At 33.2% G+C, this 23,041-nt stretch overlaps 1 protein-coding gene across 1 annotated transcript in view; it reads right to left on the reverse strand.

Moving 5' to 3' along the window:
- Positions 1 to 23,041, reverse strand: part of LOC140437533 (cardioacceleratory peptide receptor-like) — a 178,363-nt gene that overhangs the window by 67,077 nt on the left and 88,245 nt on the right. Inside the window, exon 2 of the mRNA XM_072527113.1 lies at positions 9,661 to 9,796. Coding sequence (XP_072383214.1) covers positions 9,661 to 9,796 — 136 coding nt within the window. The remainder of the gene's footprint in view (positions 1 to 9,660; positions 9,797 to 23,041) is intronic.

A 23,041-nucleotide genomic window follows, 5' to 3' on the forward strand; every position in this document is an offset into this window, starting at 1 on the left:
CTATCTAGACTTCTTTAAATGTTCTTTAACATTTGCTGTTTAGATCTTCTATGCTTCCATCTATGGAACACATCATACCCTAACATCTCTCGGAGGATCTGGCTTAAGTGGTCTTCAGCTTAGAGAATGTTACTATGACTTATTGTTCTATCGTTTTCAGTACTCTTCTTCTCATTCTTCTTCTTCTTCTTCTACTTCTTCTTCTTCTTCTACTTCTACTTCTTCTTCTTGTTCTACTTCTACTTCTTCTTCTTCTTTTTCTTTTTCTTCTAGTGCTGACTCAACTAGTGAAGGTCGGCTAAAACCAGGAAATTCGCCGCTATCTTTTGGATTTCTTAAAAGCGTCTGTGTTTTTAACCCGTTCCAGTCACAAATGTTTTTCAACCAGAATACTTGTTCTATCCCTCGCAATCAGCTGCAATAACTCGTACATCTCGTTTCTAAGTATGTGCCCCCAATATGCTGTCTTGCTTCTTTTAATGATGGCCAAAAGTTCTCTGTTTCTTCCTGAACAGAAACAGCTCTCCAACCAAAACAAGAGTGGCTGTTCGCAAACATTTCGGTTTGTTTGCTTACCCTATCTCCAGCCCAAGAATTGCTCAGTCCCCACTTTCAACCCCCTATAAGTGATACCCAATGTGGTCGGCAAATTATATCGTTACAAGATGTTTTGCATAATAAGGTGCTTACTCTCGTAAGGAAATTATGGGTATATTTTAAATCTTTTTTTTATTTTTTCTGAGATGCTTAATTATTTTCCAGGCTTCTAAAACACCTGCTATTTCTATGTATCTTTTAATTTCAACATATCTATTCTCCCAATCGTTCATTTTTAATTTGGCTACCTTTTTTCACTTCTCTATTACACCTTCTATATTCTTCATGGTCCTCATTGTCGTTTATCATTAATCAAAGTTTATAAGAATATTTTTCTCTATAATTTTATTAAAATAAATAAAAATATTTAAATCATTAAAAAAAAAACCAAAAAGCGAAATACAAAATAACATTATGTTTATGCATTTATTGTGCATATTTTTAGAACGTATAGTGTATGCATATTTTACCATATTTTACAGCATATATTCCAATGTCTAGTCATAAACAATAATGTGTTTTGTGTTAGCAGCTAAAACATGTTTGAAAAAATTATCAGGGTATGAGGAGACTTACGGTTAGTTGCGATGTCGACAGACCAATTAACTTTGTACATAGGTATATATGTTCTGAATTTTCATGAAGTTAAATTTTATGGTGGGCTATACTAGAATATATTAATTTTGGACGTGTCCATATGAAATCAACATGTATATTGTGTTCTATTTCAAAGTTTATTTTTTATTTGCCTAACTCATAACAAGAGTAGATTGATATGATAGCGAAATATATTTTTAATTAATAAATGTATTATTTCTGACTAGCAATATATAAATTTAAATTATGAAAGCTGTATTTTCCACAGAACCACATCATTATTCAACAAAATTAATTAACATAACAGCATCATAATCATCATTATTCAGTCCGGCGCTATCACTGTTGGACATAGGCCTTTTGAGAATGAAAAATAATAAAGCCAGTCTTTTCTGTTTTAAGCTGCTTGATTGAGTATTATATGTATATACCAGGTGTGTCAAAAGAAGTGATCACTCTTATATTGTATAGCTAGATGTCAAATATATTAAATTATTTAAAGATAATACTGCAATAGCAAAATTTTGACATGCCATTTATATTTTTAATACTTTTATACTGTACATTACCATGCTACACAAATAATGGATGGGCAAATGAACAGATGGCAACATCTTTTATATTAGCACTTTAAGGTAAAGCTATTAGAATCCTCCAAAACGCATAGAGGACGCATAAAAGAGCTATAAGATCATCTGATCGGCTCTAGATTTTAGATACGGCAGACAATATTTGTATCAACTCTACCAGAGTCTACTGAAACTGTGTATTCAAGGCTCCAACGAATCTGTGCAAGAATGCGGATGTCCAAGGGGCGCACATTGGCTGCTCTACCTTAAGATTCCAGATTCTTAATATCCACAATAAAATGAAGTAGCGACAATTAGGTGCTGATAAACATTTCAATGGACACTGCCAGGCAGAAACATAACTATTTATGGCAAGAGATGTGTAAAAATTGAACTAGGACATTACCAGTCTATCTCACATTTGTTTTAACCCTAATTCTCCTTCGTACATATTATACAATTTTAACGTGCTCACTGGTGATTTATTTCCTACTAAGCGTCCACCCCAGAAACTGTTATGAAACTTTATCATATTCTTTCTCATATATCATATTATTAAATAAATTAGTATTTGTTTCATTATTTATATACAGTGCTAGTCAAAAGTCCGTTCCCCCCCTCGTATCTTTTGAATTTTTATTGTTATAATAGTGAAATTTGGAGGAAGGTAATAAACAGACGTAAGCTTCTCAACTAGTCATAACAGGTGACGTAATAGTGACAGATGACGTTACAGCGCCACTGTGACAGATAGTTTTAAATGGGACCTTATGGCAAGTGATACCTCGTTTGAAAGGTATTGAAAATACCTATTCAACCATACTAATTTTATTTAAGTTTAAGCTCATTTTAATGAATAAATTAAATAAATACTAAAATTGTAGTTTCGCATTTAATTAATAAATATTAAAACCTCTGCCACTGGTTACTTGTCAAAAAGTTGACATTTTTCAATTCCCCAATTCCCTAATTGTTTGTGCGTCAATATCAACTTTTTTGACAATTAACTAGAGGCGAACGTTAGAATATTTATTAATTAAATGCGAAACTACAATTATTTTAATATACCTATTCAATCATTCTAATTTTGTTTAGATTTAAGATGATTTTGACGAATAAATAATGAAAATAAACCTAAAATTCTGCTTTGACATTTAATTAATAAAAATTCTAACGTCCGCCTTTGGTTATTTATCAAAAAATTTGACGTTTGTCAATTCTCTAGTTGTTTTTAGTTTGCAAAAGCGTTTATAGCTCAATATTTAGTTTCTGTTTCTACTTAGTTTAGTCAATTCTCTAGTTACTTTTAGTTTGCAAACGCGTTTATACCTGAATATTTAGTTTCTGTTTCTGCCTAGTTTAGTCAAGTTGTTTTTAGTTAGTTGTTCTTAGTTAATATTTAGTTTAAATATTGTTTAACGAAAAAATCACTTCAAAAAGGCCTAAAAATTAACTTCAACAAAACAAAAGTAATGACAAACACGGAAGACCAAGAGGCAATAAAAATAGAAACAGAAAAAATAGAACAGGTAAATGAATATATCTATCTAGGACAAGCAATCAGAGCTAACAGAGAAAATCAAACAGCTGAAATATCGAGACGAGTAAGAATGGGATGGGCAGCGTTCGGCAAACTTTCTTACGTTCTAAAAAATCAAACAATCCCTCTATACTTACGAAGCAAGGTATATAACTCCTGTATAATACCGGTGCTCACCTACGGAGCACAGACATGGACATTTACACAGGCCAATTTGGATAAGATAAGGTAGGCACAAAGGGCGATGGAGAGACAAATGTTGGGTATATCACTTAAAGATAGAAAACGTAACCAGTGGATCAGAACCAGAACAAAGACAGTAGACGCGATAGAACAAGCAGCAAAACTGAAATGGAAATGGGCTGGACACAATGAACGTCTCCAAGACGGACGATGGAACAATGCCATCGGAAAGTGGCGTCCATACAATGCAAAGAGATCAAGAGGCAGACCACAGATGAGGTGGAAAGATGACATCAGGAAACAAGGAGGTCCTACATGGCAGAGAACAGATCAAGATAGGGAAAGATGGAGAGAACTGGGGGAGACCTACATCCAACAATGGAAGGATAGAGAATAGGTTAAAAAAAAAATTGTTTAAAGAGACGTTTAAATTTTTACAAAGGCAGAATGGTACCTACTGTAGCCGACAAAGTAGCAGCTGTGTTAATAATTGGTGAATGTGGAAATAATATCCATGTAGCGGAACTTCTTTTTAATGAGAGGTACCCCGATCGCCCTACATCGAGAGCTTATTTGAGGAAGCTTCTTTGGAAGTTTAAACAAACAGGTAGTGTCAAACGATCTAGTCGACCAACAATTAGTGACGACAAAAAAATTAACATAATTTCAGAAATGGTAGTGAACCCTACTTCTTCTACAGCCCAAGTTGCATCTATCTATGGAATCAGTCAAAAGACAGTACACCGAGTGTTGGCTGAAAATAAATTTAATCCATATAAATTAAAAATTGTGCGCCAACTTTCAGATGATGACCCCGACCGAAGACTAGAATTCTGTGAAAATATGTCGAATAAAATTAACCAACAGCCCAATTACATAAAAACAATTTGTTTTAGTGACGAAAATACTTTTTCTCTCAATGAAAATGTTAACACACACAATGTGAGATATTGGAGTGACACAAATCCTTACGTCTTTCGTGAAACACATACTCAATTTCCAAAAAAAAAATAAATGTTTGGGCAGGTATTTTGGGAAACCACAAAGATGGTGCTCCTGTACACCATTATGGTACAGTAAGACGTTACCTAGATGAGAAATATCGTGGTAGATGGATTGGACGACGAGGTACGATAGAATGGCCAGCTCGGTCACCGGACCTCACATCATTAGATTTTTTTCTGTGGTGATACTTGAAATCTAAAGTTTACGCTACAGCAACCGACAATATTGACATTTTGAAACAACGAATTGTTGAAGAATGTAGGACAATTTCCCCCGACACATTTGAACGAGTACGGCAAGAGTTTAGAAATAGGATGCATTACTGTCAGGAAGTAGATGGAGCACATTTTGAACACTTACTATAAGAACTGGTTGTTAAATATTTATCAATTAAATGAGAAGCTATAATTTTAGTATTTATTTAATTTATTCATCAAAATGAGCTTAAACTCAAACAAAATTATTATGACTGAATAGGTATTTTCAATACCTTTCAAACGAGGTATCACTTGCCATAAGGTCCCATTTAAAACTATCTGTCACAGTGGCGCTGAAACGTCATCTGTCACTATTATTCACCTGTTATGACTAGTTAAGAAGCTTACGTCTGTTTATTACCTTCCTCCAAATTTCAATATTATAACAATAACCATTTAAAAGATACGAGGGGACGGACGGACTTTTGACTAGCACTGTATTTTTCCTCCAATTAGCTTATAACAAAATTTGATTCTGCAATTAATCTTGTCTCAATTAGTCTTGCACATCATCATCATCATCATTTTGGCTATACAACCCTGTGTGGGTCCTAGTCTCCCCAAGAATTTTTTTCCAGTCGTCCCTATCCATCGCCTTCCTCGATGGACGTATTTCCATATTTCTCATACCTTGATCTATGTTATCTAGGAATCTTGTTCTGGGTCTTCCTCTTCTTCTTTGACCAATAGGTGTATCAAGTAGCGTTTTTCTAGCTGGGTCGGTTTGCTCCATCCGCATTACATGGCCTACCCACCTCAGACGTCCTATCTTAATGTGTTTTACGATATCTGGTTCCTGGTATACTCTATAGAGTTCGAAGTCGTATCGTCTTCTCCAAACACCATTTTCATGATGATAGATAATTTGGTTTTATTTGATTAACTCGAATAAGCTTAAAGTGGGAAATTTCCCGGAAGTTGGGTCTATACTATAGTACTAGTAGTTAAAAAAAATCCAAATGGATTACAATATTTGATTTTGTTCAGAACGAATGTTTTCGGTCTTATCAGACCATCTTCTCTGAACTTTAAGTACTTGATATATAACCTCATCACCAAGCAGTGAATGGGTTTAAACATACTTGACACAATACTGGAAACAGCATTTATATAAGTCTTATGACTTACACATACTCATACATAAGTAAGAGACTCATGTGTTGTTTATTTTAATACTTTTAAGTATGTAATATTTAATTTAAACCCACCCACTGCTTGGTAATGAGATTATATAGCAAGTACGTTGAAGTTCACTGAATATGGTCTGCTAAGACCGAAAACCTTCGTTCTGTACAAAATCAACTATTACAATTGTAATATCGTCGACATTACACTATAATTATGGTAAACTCTTTATTACTCAGAAAATATTCGCTAAAGGGGTTAACACATGTTTTTCGTTTTACAAAACTGTTTCATCTGTCTTAATTTGAACTGGTATAGTAATTTCCTCTGTTTTAGGTTTGGTAAATGTTGCTGTTACGTTAGTTTAATTCGTTTTCCGTAACTTTTCATTAAATAAACTATCAAAGCATTTGTTCACTATTTTATTACTTTTTTTTTCGAGAAATAATATTTTATTATCTGTGTATCTAATACAACAGAAACAGTGTTAATTGCAAATAGTTAGGAAGATCTTCAACATCTGAAAAATAGGATTACCACAACGTGTGATGAATATGAACTGAAGCTAAATACCACATAGACAAAAAGGAATGGTTTTCAGTAAAACGTCAATACAACCAGAAGTGGTAACAGCTTATTTAAAACAACTGGAGGGAACCAACAGTTAAATTAGTTGTAATCTAAATGAGGACTGAGACATAAGCAAAGAAATTAGAATACGTATAGAGAAGGCCAGAGCTGCATTTTTTAAGATAAAGAAAATCTTATGTTAACAATATTTTTTTTACTAAAAATTAGTTTAGTTATGTGTTTTCTGTTCTTTTATATGGTGTCGAAGGTAAGACTTTACCATTTACACCTGTAAGAAAACTTGAAACCTTTCAAATCTGGGTATATCGGAGAATAATGCGAATAAGCTGTGTAGAGTTCCTAACTAGGTTGTTTTGCAGCGGATGGGAAAAGTCACGGAAGTGGTTAGAACACTGACCATAATACAAGACAATATAAGAAAAAACAAGGCAATACAAGAAAGAAGTATCGAATACATCTAATCTTGTAACGAAATATTTTGCCTACCATAGATGTATTACTATTAGGGGTAGACAATTGGGGGAAGAAACTACTGGGGGTGGAGAAGGGCAAGCAAAATAATCGAAACATATGCGAACGGCACTCAGGTTTTGGTAGGAGAGCTGGGGTCGTGGATAAGTAAAAGACAAGGGGGTTAGATTGGGGCAACTACAAAAAAATGAAATAAAGGGGTACTTATACAAATCTCTTGGGACAAACAAAACAGAAAGAAACAGGAAACACCTCTAGTAATTTATATAGAGCGCCACTTTGAGGTGCCTAATATAACCATCACAACAGCTAGTTGTAACTGGAGATATAATTATTAAACATAAAAAACATATCTTTTTTAAATAAAACTCAAAAAGGGTTAGTTAAAAAGGAATAAACAAAATGTTAAAAAACAAAATTTAACATTTATTGTGTCTTACCACAAACAGTTACAAAACATAGAGAACACAAGAATGCTCAAAAAAGACAATATAATAATATTACCACAATAGTCACAAAATACAAAGAACTTACATGTCATCTATTGATTTACAAACTCAGGAGATGTTACAAAAACTTACAAAATAGCATGGAGGTAAACCTTTTTTAAAAATAAAACAAATAAAATCAAAATAATAATAGAACGAGCTGTCATAAGTTAACAATAAATTTAAAAAAAAAACTGAACACACAAATTGACAGATAAAGTCAAACTCTAAAATCTTACAATTAAAAAAAAAAAACAAAAATTTAAATTGTTACGAAAGCAATTATTTCTCTAAAAAATGTCTGTCTTTACTTGAAAATTAAACACAGAAAAAGTTACCTGAACCTCACTAAGCTTCATTCTGCATGTCTGGGGTCGGGAACTGGAAACATGCTGGAACTATACTGGGGGCAGATCCGGGATGACGATCAGGGATAAGAAGATGAGGGAGGAAGCCAGCGCCGGCGCCAGCACCAGACAACCTTGAAAACCCGTCTCCTTCAAAGACTGGAACAGGCACAACACAATGGCAACATGAGGCCATCTTCAAAAACTATCGTAAAACTGCTACTATCACTTCATGCTACATTTCCATGAAAAGGGACCAAAAACAAGAAAACACAAATTCGACGGTGAATTTGTGAATCCATATTTGTGATCCACATAGCAAACCAAGTCAGAATTAATCTACACCTGCACCTACGGCGACCCAAGTACGAATGACGAATTTAAAAATTCGTTCATATACGTTGAAAATAAACAAACACTTGACATGAATTAAAACGCAGAAGATTCCATTTCTACGACGTACCAAAATTATAAGGCGACTTCGAATAAAACAGTAAAAGAAAATGCTGAGAAAGTACACATCTTAAAAATAATAAACAACTCTAAAATGATTTATATCACTTTTCGACGCTAAGAAAGAATTGAAAATATTTGGGTTCCAACACGTACGATAGGAACAAAATTACATCAAAAACATTCTTAGATCTCTCAAACATATATGAGGGGACCTCAATATATCACATATACGAGGGGACTTCAATATAAAATGCTACAATCTCACTAAAATCGTTTGCTTTCTTTACACAAAGTTTGACTATTTTATACCTATTCTTTCAATCGTCCTGGTATCATGTTAATTATATTAATTTTATTTAGACTTCTGCTTTAGCTTTTGCTAATGTTATTTTTACTTTATTTTGGAGACAATATAACGTTAAAGATCTGCGAGAAACGTACTTCAGTTGCAGTATATCTAATACTAGCCGTATTTCATGTTTCAGTTACTTTTTTCTACTAGTTTTGCTCTAATTATACCTTCTTTCCCATATTCCCATATTTCTCATATCTCTGATTTATATCGTTCTTTTTGTTCGTAAATTTATTTACATTTTGTATTCTTTAAATTAAACGAAGTAGAATTTAGAAAGAGTTCATAAGTTGACTTTCGAATGAGTGTGTTAAATCACCATATCTACTGCTATTGCTCATTTCAACATATTATATATAGTATTATCTCTACTTTTAAAATCTAGTAGTTCATGTATCGCTTCATCTCCTCTATTGGATTGTAAGAAATGTACATTTAAATCACTTCCTAATATGACCACCTCTTTATCAAATACAAATTTCACAAACATTATTCAATGTATCGTTTTTTACAAATTTTACTACTTTTTCTTTCTATCAGTGATTACATAATCTACACTAGATGCATACTTATACCTTCTACGAGTATATGTACTACACCAGATACTAAGATTAAATGTAAAAATAACAAACTGAATTGAATTTGACCAATTTTGACGCATTCGCCAAAAAATTAACAAAATGTTTTCACCAAAATTTTCAAAACACGCCAGCGTGATTTAATCTTTTACACATTTCGTATAGCCCAGAGGACAGAAAACGGTATTATTCAATCATTTTAGTTCATGGCCTCCAAAGTAGGTGGCACATCTGTACGCTAACCCTTGCAGTTCTCAAGTTTTAGGAGACATTCGTTGGAATTTCTGAGTTAGAATTTGTATCAGACCAAGTGTCTGTGAAGCAGGGATGCTGAAATGAGTCTAAACACTCTATTGATACCATAACTTTATAGTTGCCATTATAACATATAGCTAATAGAAACTGGTACAAAGCAAAAAACAATGTAATATAGCGATTTGTATGTTTAAAATGAAAAGAAGGGTTATTAAAACACATAACTAGTTGATTAAAAAAAACTCTTACCTGCACAAGCTAAGTGAGTAATAAAATAATTCATTCTACTCTTCCTCGATCTTCCTATAGTTAATGTATAAATAACTCCTAAATTCCCAGCTACTATCACAATCAGTAATAACCATAATACTGTAAATTGTTCTACCTAAAACAAAATTATATTTATAGAAACAACAAAAAACAAAAAAGAAAAAATAAAAAAGTAAGGATGTACAAATTTCATATTATTTGAATCATGGTATTTTTTGTGAGTCCTTTTGTGTGGATCCAATCTCTGATGTTTCGTAGACAAGATTTTTTTCTTTCCTCCTATGCCCCTTTTACCTTCAATCTTGCCTTCTAATATTACCTGGAGCTGCTCAAATTCCCTATGGCGCATTATATGTCCTAGATATGACGTCTTTCTAATTTTGATAGTATTGACCAGATAAGGGCGTGTGTTCATTGCTCTCAAATTAAAGTCAAATTAAGAGGGCAAATATAAGAGGATAATACAATTCATCTAGGATCCAAAACCGAATGAGCATTAGGAATTGAATTATTTATTTTAGAAAGTTCATAGAAGCTGCTGGATCTGTACGAGCGGCTGAACTAGAATTTTGGCAATTATAGACGATATTAAAGGAATCGACTGTTTTTATCCACCTATCTGCATTTTCATAAATTTTACAGAAAGTGTTTTACATTTTGGGAAGCACACATGTCCTTAATTGCAGCTATCTTGTTTGGCAAGCAGGTGAAAACATCTTGATTTAACAATATGTCAAAGATATTTTATCTTATCGGTGCTGAAAATACATTTAGCACGATTACCGTGAAGTTTAAAAATGTTAAGTCTTTTAAAAACATCATCCAAATCCTTAAGATGGCTTTCAAAAGTAGAAGACATTATTATGAGGTCATCCAAATGAGCAAGCATAGAGACCTGTGGCAAGCCTGATTTGAAACGTTCAATAAGCCATTGAAATGTAGCTGGTGCTGTTCTTAATCCAAAGGGTATAGCAATATATCTATATGTACCAAAAGGAGTAATAAACCATGTTTTATCTCTTCCTTCTTCACTAGTATCTGGTGATATCCACTTTTTAAATCCAATGTGATATGAAAACAGCCTTGGCAGTCTTCTTCTTTAAGTTCCATCTTCTATCGAAGGTTGAAAATCATCATGGTTATGAGGACTCTGCTGACTAAAAAAAAAGTTCTGCACTGCTGCTTTCAAACCATTCCCTTAAGTTCTTAAGCCAGGATATTCTTCGTCTTCCCACATTTCGCTTTCCTCAGATTTTACCTTGAATAATAAGTTGTAATAATGCGTATTTATGCCCTCTCATTGCATGTCCTAAGTACTCAAGTTTTCGTCTTTTGATAGTTAATATTATTTCCGCCTCATTTCCTATCCTTCTAGTTACTTACACGTTTGACATTCTTTAAATCCATGAGATTCGTAGGATTCTTATGTAACACCAAAATTCAAAGGCGGCCAACTTATTCACATGGACTTGTTTTAGTGTCCACCCTTCCAAGCCATAAAGAAGAGTAGAAAACATGTAACATCGAAGCATTCTCAGGCGTAGTTCTAACCTAATATCCCGACAACAAAGAAACTTTTTAAGTTTAATGAATGATGCACGTGCTATTTCAATGCGTGTCTTAATTTCTTTAGTTTGGTCTACATCTGATGTTATCCATGTTTCTAAGTATTTATAGTTATTAACACTCTCAATTGCAGTATCTTCAATAGTCAATTGGATATTTGCATGTGCAGATTTATTCATGATCATGCATTTAGTTTTCTTTAAATTTATCTTCAATCCGTACTCATGACAGCGTTCATTAAGGCGTTGCATTACGTTCTGTAAATCATTGTTGTTATTCCTTTGGTATTAGAATGAAGTAAATCTTGAATTTTAGGTAATGGATGAATAGAAACAGTATTACTGTTCAAACGCCTATAATCAACACAAAGTCTCATATTTCCACCAGGTTTTGGAACTAACACCACCGAGAATGCATAAGGGGACTTACATTCTTCAATGATTCTATCTTCTAGAAGGTTATCTGACAAATATCGCAGAATTTCCTTCTGAGTAGGTGCCAGACGATAAGGAGGTTGAAAAATTGGATTATCATCTGTTAACTAGATACTATGTTTAGCATATGGGGTTTTTTCTTTACTCTTTTCAAAAACTGTAGAATGCGTTTGAATTAACTGCTTTGATTGAACTCTATCATTTGGATTTAAATTTTTACCATCAGAAGTCATGACTACATTGTTCTCGTCTTATATTTAATTAGTTTAACTTAACTGTCGAATCGTCACTTGATAGTTTAAGGCGTGTTCACATATATTCTTCTTGTTACAAGCTGTTTTATTTTCATTTTAAAGCATAGAATTTAATACCCGAGAAATTTAATATCTTTACTTGTTAGAATTTCCACACTTTATGATACGGAACTGATCAAGACCTGCATCAAGTAAAATTGTGGGTCAGCCATGCATATACTACTAAACATTTAAAGGATTTAATTCGTTGTACTGCATGTTGTGAGTAAATAATTTGGGAGGGAAATGCCTTTAACAGACGGAATTTGATATTTCTATGTACACTGATTACTTCACTTTCAGGCAAGGATTTATAATGCAGTGGTGTATCGAGTTGATCAATATTTTATTTTGTACATATTTGTGTAAATTTATATTAATTATAAGTAGACTTCGGCAAATATGCATATTGCATATTTTGCATATTGTGCATATTTTATGCAAATATTTCATATTTTGGCATATTTGTATAAAAGTTTGCATAAAGTGCATAAAAGTTCAGATTTTTATACTGTATTTGAAAATTTTTAAACATACCAATTTATTTCAATTCTTGTATAAAATTTTGTAGTCATTTTAATCAAGAAATGATCTAAGTACGTAATCTCTACAGGTACAAAACATTTACAATTTCAAAGAAGATCAATTTAAGTAGCCCTCGACATTCTTAGAAAGTCTCGGTCACTGAGGCATTCAGTTATTGGATAATCGCTAAGGGTTCGCTCATTTGCATTTTATGATCTAATCCCCAAATCTATCTACAATTTATTGTATCTTAACAGCAGGTAAACGGCTAATAGTTTTGTTCCTAATTTAGGGATTTTCCAAAATCTCCCAGTTTATTGAATTAGGTACCTAAACATTTCTAATTTGATGCTCAGATTTGTAAATCATTTTTGTTTTGATATTCAAAGCGTAAACACTCGTTGTGCGTAACAAAAAGGAAGATTGTGATTTTATAATGCCTAAAACAACCAGTGCTTCAACTTGGATTAAACCTTATAAAGAGCTGTCTATGGATATGGGAAAAATCTACTGTTCAGTCTGTGGCAAAATTGTAAGTATCTAATTTTTTCTATTAAATATCTAATATTTCATACATACAGGGTGTTTCCAAATGACACTTACAACGTTTGACTGTAGATACTTCTCGAAAAATTGAACAAAACGATATAGTTAATGAGGGGTCAAACTTATTTACTTTTCGAGAAACAGGGTGTTAAAATTAAAAAAAATTAAATTCTTTTAGTTAATAACAACAATAATTTTAAAACCAACTCGTAGGTTGTTTTTAAATGAAAAATAGCTTCCTTTAGTGAGAAAAAATTGTCCATGGTACAATACAATGGTGTGTATTTAGAAAAATTTTTCACCTTTACTTTTTTTTATGAAGTCAGCTATTCTAAAACACAATTATTTTTATTGTAATTGAATTAACAAAAGAAAAAACTTTTGTTGAATTTTAAAATAAGTTATATAATGTACTAATGGTTAGTAACAAAAACTAATTTGTGGATTAATACTGCAATTAAAACACTTAGCGAGTGTTTTTTTTCCAAACCAGTTATTTGATTAACCAAAAACACCTTGTATATTTTTATATTTTAAAGGTTGGGTTAAAATAAAGGTTTTTATTTTTATTTATAGATAGCATGTGAGAAGAAATTTCAGATAGACCAACATGTGAGAACTGCTTCACACATTGCAAAAAAAGGAAAAATAGGAGGAAAACATCAAACTTTAATGGCTAAATGTTTCCAATCTACTTCAAAAAAATTAGATGAGCAAGAAACTTTTAATGAAGACTTGTGTCGCGCATTAGTGTCTGCAAACATATCGCTTTCAAAATTAGCAAATGTAAATTTTAGTTCGTTTCTAAAAAAATATTGCAAACTTAATGTTCCAAGCGATCGGTCTCTAAGAAGAAATAATGTGAACGGGCTATACTCGTCGGTGTTAATTAATATTAAGGAAGAAATTGCAGATAATTATTTTTACATATCTGTAGACGAAACCACTGATTCCTCAGGAAAGTATATTGCTCATTTATTGATTGGTGTTCTTAAAGAAGATACCTTACCAAAATCTCATCTTATTTCATGCCAGCAACTTGAGAAAACAAATGCTTTAACAATTTTGCGTTTTATACAAGAAACATTAGCAACTTTTTTTCTTCCGACAACTATTCCTTCTAATAAATTACTGCTTATTTTATCGGATGCTGCTCCTTATATGGTGAAAGCAGGACAAAATTTAAAAATGTTTTTCCCAGATTTAATACATGTTACTTGTGTAGCGCATGGATTAAACAGAGTTGCAGAGGAAATACGAAAAAAGTTTCCTCTTGTAAATACCATGATATCCAGTGTCAAAAAAGTATTTCTTAAATCTCCTATAAGAATTCAACTTTATAAAGAAATGCTACCTAACATTCCTCTTCCACCACAACCTATTTTAACGCGATGCAGATCATTTTGTTAAAATAAAGAACATAATTGATACGTTAACAGATGAAAGTTCCCAATCTCTTTTGGATTCTAAACAAACTTTTCAGAGTAACTTGCTTCAACAAGAACTTTCATTTATAAAATCAAATTTTAGTTTTGTTCAAAAAACAATTACTCAGTTAGAATCACCAAAACTGTCATTGTTCGAAAGTACAGCATTAATAAAAGAATTTGCGTCATGTTGTCGGAACGTTAGAGGTAATATTGGAAAAGATATTTTAAAAAAATTTGAAGCTACTATGGAAAAAAATAAAGGTTACCGTATTCTTTCTGAAGTAGTCAGTGTTCTAGCTGGAAATATTTCGGAAACAATTAATTTAGAACCAAATGTTTTGGTTAGTTTGAAAAATGCTCCCGTTACATCAGTTGATGTTGAACGAAGTTTTTCCATATATAAATATATGTACTCAGACAGAAGCCACAAGTTTTTGTTAGAAAATTTTGAACACCACTTGGTCATTTATTGTTACCATAATTCTAAATAAGTTTATTCATACTTAAAAATGATGTAGTTACTTAAAATAAATGTAAATCTTAAGTAGGAAATATTTAGTTATGTACACTTTTTTTTTTTAAATAAAATTGTTACTATTTTACGATTTTTTTATTTATTTGTATGCATATTTTGTAAAATATTTGCATATTTTCGGGTAAACACGTGCATATTTATGCGCATATTTTCTACATTTTTAAATGCATATTTGCCGAAGTCTAATTATAAGCATATAATTACTTGTAATTTATGATAATTATAATACATTGAATATAATTAAATAAACATTGAATACATAATTTTTAAATCTATTTCATTGTGGCATATTTTATTACCCGATAATCCCAAAAAACTCTATTTCTAAAATGAATATCGCGCGTAAAATGATTTTCAGTTCGTTACATCGTAACTCCAAGTTTTTAAACCGCAAGGCGGAGATTCCTTATCATCCATTTATTCTGACATTTTTCCATGTCAGAATTTTTACTTTTTACTTTTTATGCGCTTTGCGGAGACTCCTAATGAAGTATAATCTGATACGTTTTAGGCGTAGGTAGCAATTTTCGCTCTTGGATCTAATTAGATGATTCTTAAATTTTTTAAAAATTTGGTTACGTTGGCGCGAAATCTAATTTTACTTTACTGTAAGATTTGTACAAAAAAATATTTAATATCATTATTTTATGTTTTTTATTACTACTTTTATTCACAGAAATCAAGCGAACACGTAGAGAATTTAAGAACTTGGAAATTTCTTATAAGATTAGTAAATATCAATGTAGTAAGCATGAACTGGCATGAATAGAATCGTATTTCTAGTACTTTCGTGGGACAGTTCGTTAGTGCAGACAATCTTAATATCTTCCGACATCGACATACAGAAACATGACTCAAAGCTTACCAACAAACTCTTTTCAGAGCTCTTCTACGAGAAAAATCGGACCTTCAGTGCGAATTTGTCGGATTAGTATAAAAAGCGTAAGCTACGTCTAAATATTAACATATCGACGTAGTCGTCATTCTGGTAACTCACAGTGTAACAGAACATGATCCCAGAAAAACGAGAAAAATACCAGGCTACAAATTGCTAGGTGCTACCTATACATAAAAACTAACATAGAACACGCATCCCTTGTTACTATCTCCTCTGAGAACGATATATACCCATTGTTACATAAATCGGTAGTATCACTATCATTCATCAATATCATTGGTGCTACAGACCTATAAAAGAGCCTCGAACTTCATAAGTTTATTACGCCAGTCAGTTCTATCCATTGCCAACTGTTGCCAGTTTGCTGCGCCTATTTTTCTACCATCCTCATTTACAACATCTATCCATCTGAGTTTTGGCCTACTCCTACTGCTACTTCCCACAGGTTGTGACACAAGGATTCTGCTAGGAGGATTGTTCTGCTGTGATCTTGCCAGATGTCCTGCCCATCTTAGTCTTCCTATTTTTATAAGGGATACTACGTCTTTACCACCAAATATATGTTTATATCTGTGATATATCTCGTAGTTGTACCTCATTCTCCAAACACCATTTTCACAGATGCCGCCGAATATTCTTCTCAGGATCCTTCGTTCAAATATAAGCAGGAGGTTTTCATCTACCTTGGAAATGGTCCACGTCTTCGACCAATATGTCAACACAGGTTGTATAAGGGTTTTGTATATGGTTATTTTTGTTTTTGTGCTTAAGTTTCTGCTTCTCATACGTCTACTCAATCCAAAATAGCATTTGTTTGCTAGGATTATTCTTCGCTTGATTTCTTCCATCATGACGTTCTCCTTGGTGATCAGGGAGCCTAAGTATATGAATTTGTCTACCACTTCAAAGGTAGAGTTATCAACCGTGAATTGGTGGCCGATGTTTCTGGCTCTATTGTTGGATGTTGATGCCATTATCTTAGTCTTCTCCTCATTTACTTGCAGGCCCATATTTTTTGAGGCGTTTGACAAGGTGGTATACATTTCTTCTAGCTTGCGTGTTGTACGGGCAACTAAGTCAACATCATCTGCATATGCCAAAATTTGGGATGATTTATTAAAAATGTTTCCTCTGTTGTCTATTTGGGCATCCCTGACCGCCTTTTCCAAAGCTATGTTGAAAAGAAGACATGCCAGCGCATCTCCCTGTTGCAGCCCAACATGCGTTTTAAATGCCTGTGATTGTTTGCCCTGTGTATCACTATCATTAATGTCAATAAATCACCAGGTAATGACTGGCCAACTCACACTCTAGAAACTCGGCTTCATCCAGCGGTGTATGTAGGCAACTTCAATAGTCATCACGAGCAGTGTAAATATAGAAAGATATACATGGGGATGCATCAGTACAATGGACTCAAGATAAGCATGTATATCTCATTTTTGGTGCCAAAGATAAAGGAACATTTAAATCAGCCGCATGGAATAGGGAGTACAACCCCGACTTGTATCAAGCGACTGTAACAATGCTCAATTGGTAGCTACGAGAAGTGTTCTCCAATATATTCCACACAGTCAGTATATTCCAGTTATTGTATACCTTGACATTCCAAGACCAAGATGGAACTACACGAGCAAACTGAAAAAAGTTCGCTTCTGACCTTGATAAGTGCCTGGATTGGATACCTCTTGTCATTAAGAACTATGCTAGTTTTGTCGGCGCTGTGATAAGTATAGCCAAGAAGAGCATGTCTAGAGGTTATCGAAAAGAGTATATTCCGGGATGGTATCAAAATAGTGATATATTATACCAGAATTGTCTTACAACTGCAGACCAAAAGATCGCCCATGAATTTATTCATAGTCTTAGTGCAGACAATACCAAAAATGGACTGAGAGGGCAGACAATTTAAATTTTTAAAAATCAAGTCAGACAGCTTGGGCTCTAATAAAGAATGTTTAAGATGCTAAAAGTTTTTAACAACAGGAAGCAGTTATAGATCCATACTAGTGCATCTCATATTGTTTCGACATCAACAGTGACCAGATATAAAGCTCATTCACAAGACGTAAGAAAACATTTAAAAACCTTAAAATTGCCATTATTTGAGACCGAAAATTCTCACCCTTTCTCAAGTGAAACAATAGAGATTGCCCTTGTTTCTCCAGGAAAAGTCCCAGGTTTTGACAGTATCCAACCCTAATTCATACTCAATCGAGAGAAATGCACAAAAACCTGGCTAGCACTGTGACGATATCTTAGCCATCCATCAGAATTCCACGGTAATTTAAAAATTCAAAAGTTATATCAATACTAAAACCACGAAAGCCAGCTGATCACCCAAAAAACTATCGACGAAGTGCTCTATTACCTATAACATATAGAGTACTTAAAAGAATCATTTTTAACAGAATAAGCCTAATAATCCTCAAGGATCCTATTCCAATCGAACAAGCCGGTTTTAGACCAAATCAAGATTGCACCAAACAGGTGCTATCTCTCTACACTTATATGGAAGCCGCTTGCCAAAGAAATTAAAGAGTTCTGCTGCTTTCATAGATCATATTAGTGTGGTGAGAAAGAATGATTTATAAATACTTACGCAGTATTGCTTGCAAATTCACCGCCAGATTAATAGAAAATATGCTTACCGACAGATTACTCCAAGTAATTATGAGATCAGAAATAGCAGCCCCAGAAAAATAAAAAATGATCTGCCTCAAGGCTTAGTACTCGCACCAGTGCTACTTAGTCTTTATATTGCAGACATGCCAACGACAACATCATCAAAATGACTGGGCGTTATTAATACAATAAACTCCCTAGAAGAAGTTAAAGAGATTCTGACGGAAGGTCTAGTTATGGAAAGTTACTTTCAAAAATGGAGACCCCTAACGCCTCTTAAACTTAAGTAACCTTCTTCAACCTATAAACAACGAATTGGCGTCAAGAACACTGAACGTTCAGTTTGATAATACACGACTCAACCACAATAAACATAAAAAATACCTAGGAGTGACTTTGAATAGAACTTTAAGCTTAAAATAATATTTAAGTAGAGTTATCAAGAAGCTAAAAACCAGAAATAGCATCATTCAGAATTTTCGACACAACATAGGGGACATCAGCATCCACACTCAGGTCTTCAGGCTTAGCTCTTTTTATTCCGTAGCTGAATATTGCACGCAAATATGAATCAACAGTGCTCACATTCAAAAGATTGATGTCCAGCTAAATACCCCCATAAAAACTATCCCTAGAGTTATTAACTCTACACCAATCCACTGGATAAGAGTGCTAAGTGACATTTCATCACCACCCCTTCGCCGACTTAATTTTCTAACCAAAGAATATAAAAAGATTCTTAATAACACACTTTAACTGCCGATTTACTGTATAGACAATGCAAACAAAAGTCGCCTATGCTCCAGAAAATCTCACATAAAAACCGCAGAAACGGCCGCAATCACCGGGTTCAACATGGTCACGAAATGGACCGATGAATCATTGAAAGCTCAACCAAACACCATCACAGAGACACCTCCTGGATTTAACCTACCACGTAAGACCTGCTGCAAATTCACAATGTCGATTTTGCCTATAAATGGAATATAATTAATTATTTTTATATAGTCAATTTTAATTTAACTTGTATATTGTTTATTGTAATTTTATAAATGTGTTGAAATGTATATATATTACAGGATTCAACTTGTAAACACAATACATTTTGGAGACGGCTATCGCCGTATTCCCGTTCTCCTCCGCCAATCCTCCCGGTCCAAGGCATGCTCCTCCTCCTACGCGTCGAGGTCTACCTCTTTTTCTTCTTCCAAGGGGCTTCCATCTGTGAAGTTTTTGGGGCTAACGTTCGTCAGGCATTCTTAATTGGTGTCCAAACCATTTCAAACCTCTTTTTCCTATTCTGTCAATGACCGTTTCTGTAGCATTCATGTTATTTCTTATTGATTGGTTAGTCTTCCTTTCCAGCCTTGATGTTCCTTCTTCAGCACTTCTTCTCAAATAATCCATTTCAACTGCCAACAATCTTCTCTTCAGGTCTGCATTAATTGTCTATACTTCAGAGCTATAACAAAGAACTGATTCAACCATAGTTTGCCTATTCTTTTTTTGTTCCTTTTGGAAATTTTGCGATCCCACCATAAGGAGTTCAGACATCCTACAATTTTACGTCCCTGTTTAATTCGGTGTTTAATTTCGGTTTCTTCTAAGCCGTTCTTATCAATGAGTGCACCTAAATATTTAATTTTTTCCACTTGTTTGATTTCCACGTCCTCGTCTATCAACACTTCAAACCTTGCATCTGAATTGATAACCAAATATTCTGTTTTCTTCATGCTGAGTTTTAACCCCATTTTACATATTCTCTGTATAGACGCTTTATCATAAATTCTAGCTCATAAGAATCTTTAGCTAAGATGACTTGGTCATTCGCAAAGTTCAGGGAGAACATTTCGTAATTTCCTATGGGGATTCCCATTCCCTGGTAATGGTTTTTCCAATTTTGAAGGGCGGCCTTAATATATAAAGTCCTGGTCCTTTAGTTACTTTTATTGACTCTAATAGCCCATTTCCGATTTTTAGAAATGCCATACGCTAAATAATATAACAATATGTAAGTCAATGTAGTTTTAGTAATAACTTTTTAATAACTTTTTCTAGTATAATATTTTTGGAAACATTTTAAATTGTAGTGGAAAAATTTACATTAATAAATTTCAACATACTTTCTAGAAGTATATAAGAGGCAAATGTGCGTATCAGTCAAATTCATACAACATCCACACACTCTTTCAAAGAAAAAAATATAAGCTACCCACATCTCTACTAGATGTTGAGAAGTAAGTTATGGAATGTTAAATTAATATATTTTCGACAAAGGACATAAAGCTGGGAATAGGAAGCCGTTACTAACATAAATGAGAAAAATGGGTACACCGTTTACAAGAAAATACATCCATATATCTTATTACGTCTATCGCAGAATCACATCAAAGGGGGAGAATAAATCAAGTATATAAAGTTCCTGTTCTTTGCCTGATAATATATTTGAAACTCAATAATGCCAAGAATAAAACATAAAGTGTTCTGTAGCTTTATGAGATCAAAAATAAAATTATAAAGTTGGGGCATGTTAAGTAATAATTGAGTGAGATTATATAAAGGATACTATGAAGTATATTTAAATATAGTGTGTTTAAATTCCATTTATATTATTATATTCCATTATATTATATATATATATTACATATATATATATATATATATATATATATATATATATATATATATATATATATATATATATATCGAGAAAAGGAGTACGACCGTCAATTTAATATCAACTCGAAGGAACACTCGAAGAGTGGTGGGTTTTTCGGTCAAAGTGGAGAAATAAAAGACAAAGAAGGTGGCTACTTCATCTATTTATTGAAGACGTTTCGCTTCTTGATCAACAAGCATCATCAGTTCATCTAAAAAGAACAATATGAAAAACCAAACATCTATGGAAAAGTTATTATAAGTAGGTTACCTTAAAAAGATATGTAGCACTCAAAGATATAAAATGTGTAAAGAAGCTTATGATAATGGACATTAAATATTATGTTGTATAGACAATTGTCTATACATCATCATTATCAGCATCAATTAACAATACAATTGGAATACACTTTTTTAAAGTTAAATGTACTGTACAAATGGATGCTTGCACCCATACCATAATCAAACTTTTAATGTGTTTTTAGTGCTGTCTTCGTGAAAAAGTTTTTTAAGTTTTAAGTATAGCTATGAAGATGTGTATGCTATGTGTACAAAGCATATCAGTCTCTTGCTATTGCCAACTTAAGTTGTTAAGCTAAATATGCTGCATTTAGCTGCGTAATTCCTGTGTGATTAGAGCATTTAAAGATATCTCCTTTTTTGTGTATGGCCGACACTAGTATATTGGCAAACTGGCTAGCAAAATGTTGTTACAAAATATTTCCTTCCCTAGAGTGTAAACATCAATTACATACATCAATTAGTTTGTATATTTATATATAATATTTACATTATTTTTTAGTTATAATGTACTTCAAAATTGTTTTTTGCTATCTCTGCTAATTTTGTTTAGCCCTAACGACGTTTTAATAAAAGTTTACTTTTTATGTCTTTTTAATTTGGCTTTTTCTGAATGAAATGTGACTGGTTTTTACCCTGACTATATAATTTTTGGATATAAATTATTCGTGAAAATTATGCCCCATTCCCCCCATTCAACCACTTTCTTTGCTCGGGCGGTCACATCCCTTCAAAAGTGACTGTTTCGCCATTCAAAATCTTACCTCGGTAGGCAAATTGAATTTTGATGGTTTTTCTTTATCAACATGGATAATCTGTCGCAAACTGGAAAAAGTTTTCCAAGCCGTTGTGAAAGGGAGAGTTTAAATGGAAGGGAACCAAAAAGCTGAAAAGCTAATTTTGCGAAAAATTAATGCATGATTGAGCATTCAGACGAAGAAGAAGAAAGTTCGCATCTCTTTCAATGCGCTTCTATATAATTAGACCAACTAAACTACGGGTATAGGGATAAAAAATGTTTATAAGTCGTAATTAAAAATACTGTCTTTAAAGTTTTATTTGTAATAATGAAAAAATATTTGATTTTAATAAATCGATACAAACATCAAACAAATTACAAACGTATAATATTATTGCCTCAGTCTACTAAAACAGTAAGTAATTCTTTATTTAATTTTGTAAATAATAAGTCATATAAAATATAAATATAAAACATTTGAACGAATCATGAAAAATCAATTCGAATGGTGGATGGAAAGTAACAACCTTTACCCAGACGGTCAGCTTGGGTTTCGTAGAGGGAAAGGAACTATGTAGTGCTTGTTACTCGTAACAGGCTTGTTCTGTCTGTTCGTGTTACAAGTCTCCGGTAGGATGATATATCTGTCTCTCCGTTCCAGACTGGGGGCCGCATAAAGAACGATAGATTGCTAACTACCCCGTGCAGAGCCCTTCTCCTTTAAGGTTTGGCGTTATCCATGTTGGGCGTTATCCCTCCCAGTGCAGCCGCTCTCTGCGAGGCCGTGCGCGTCACCACGCGCAGATGCTCG

This window comes from Diabrotica undecimpunctata, chromosome 3 (genome assembly GCF_040954645.1).
Source record: "Diabrotica undecimpunctata isolate CICGRU chromosome 3, icDiaUnde3, whole genome shotgun sequence".
Taxonomy (NCBI): domain Eukaryota; kingdom Metazoa; phylum Arthropoda; class Insecta; order Coleoptera; family Chrysomelidae; genus Diabrotica; species Diabrotica undecimpunctata.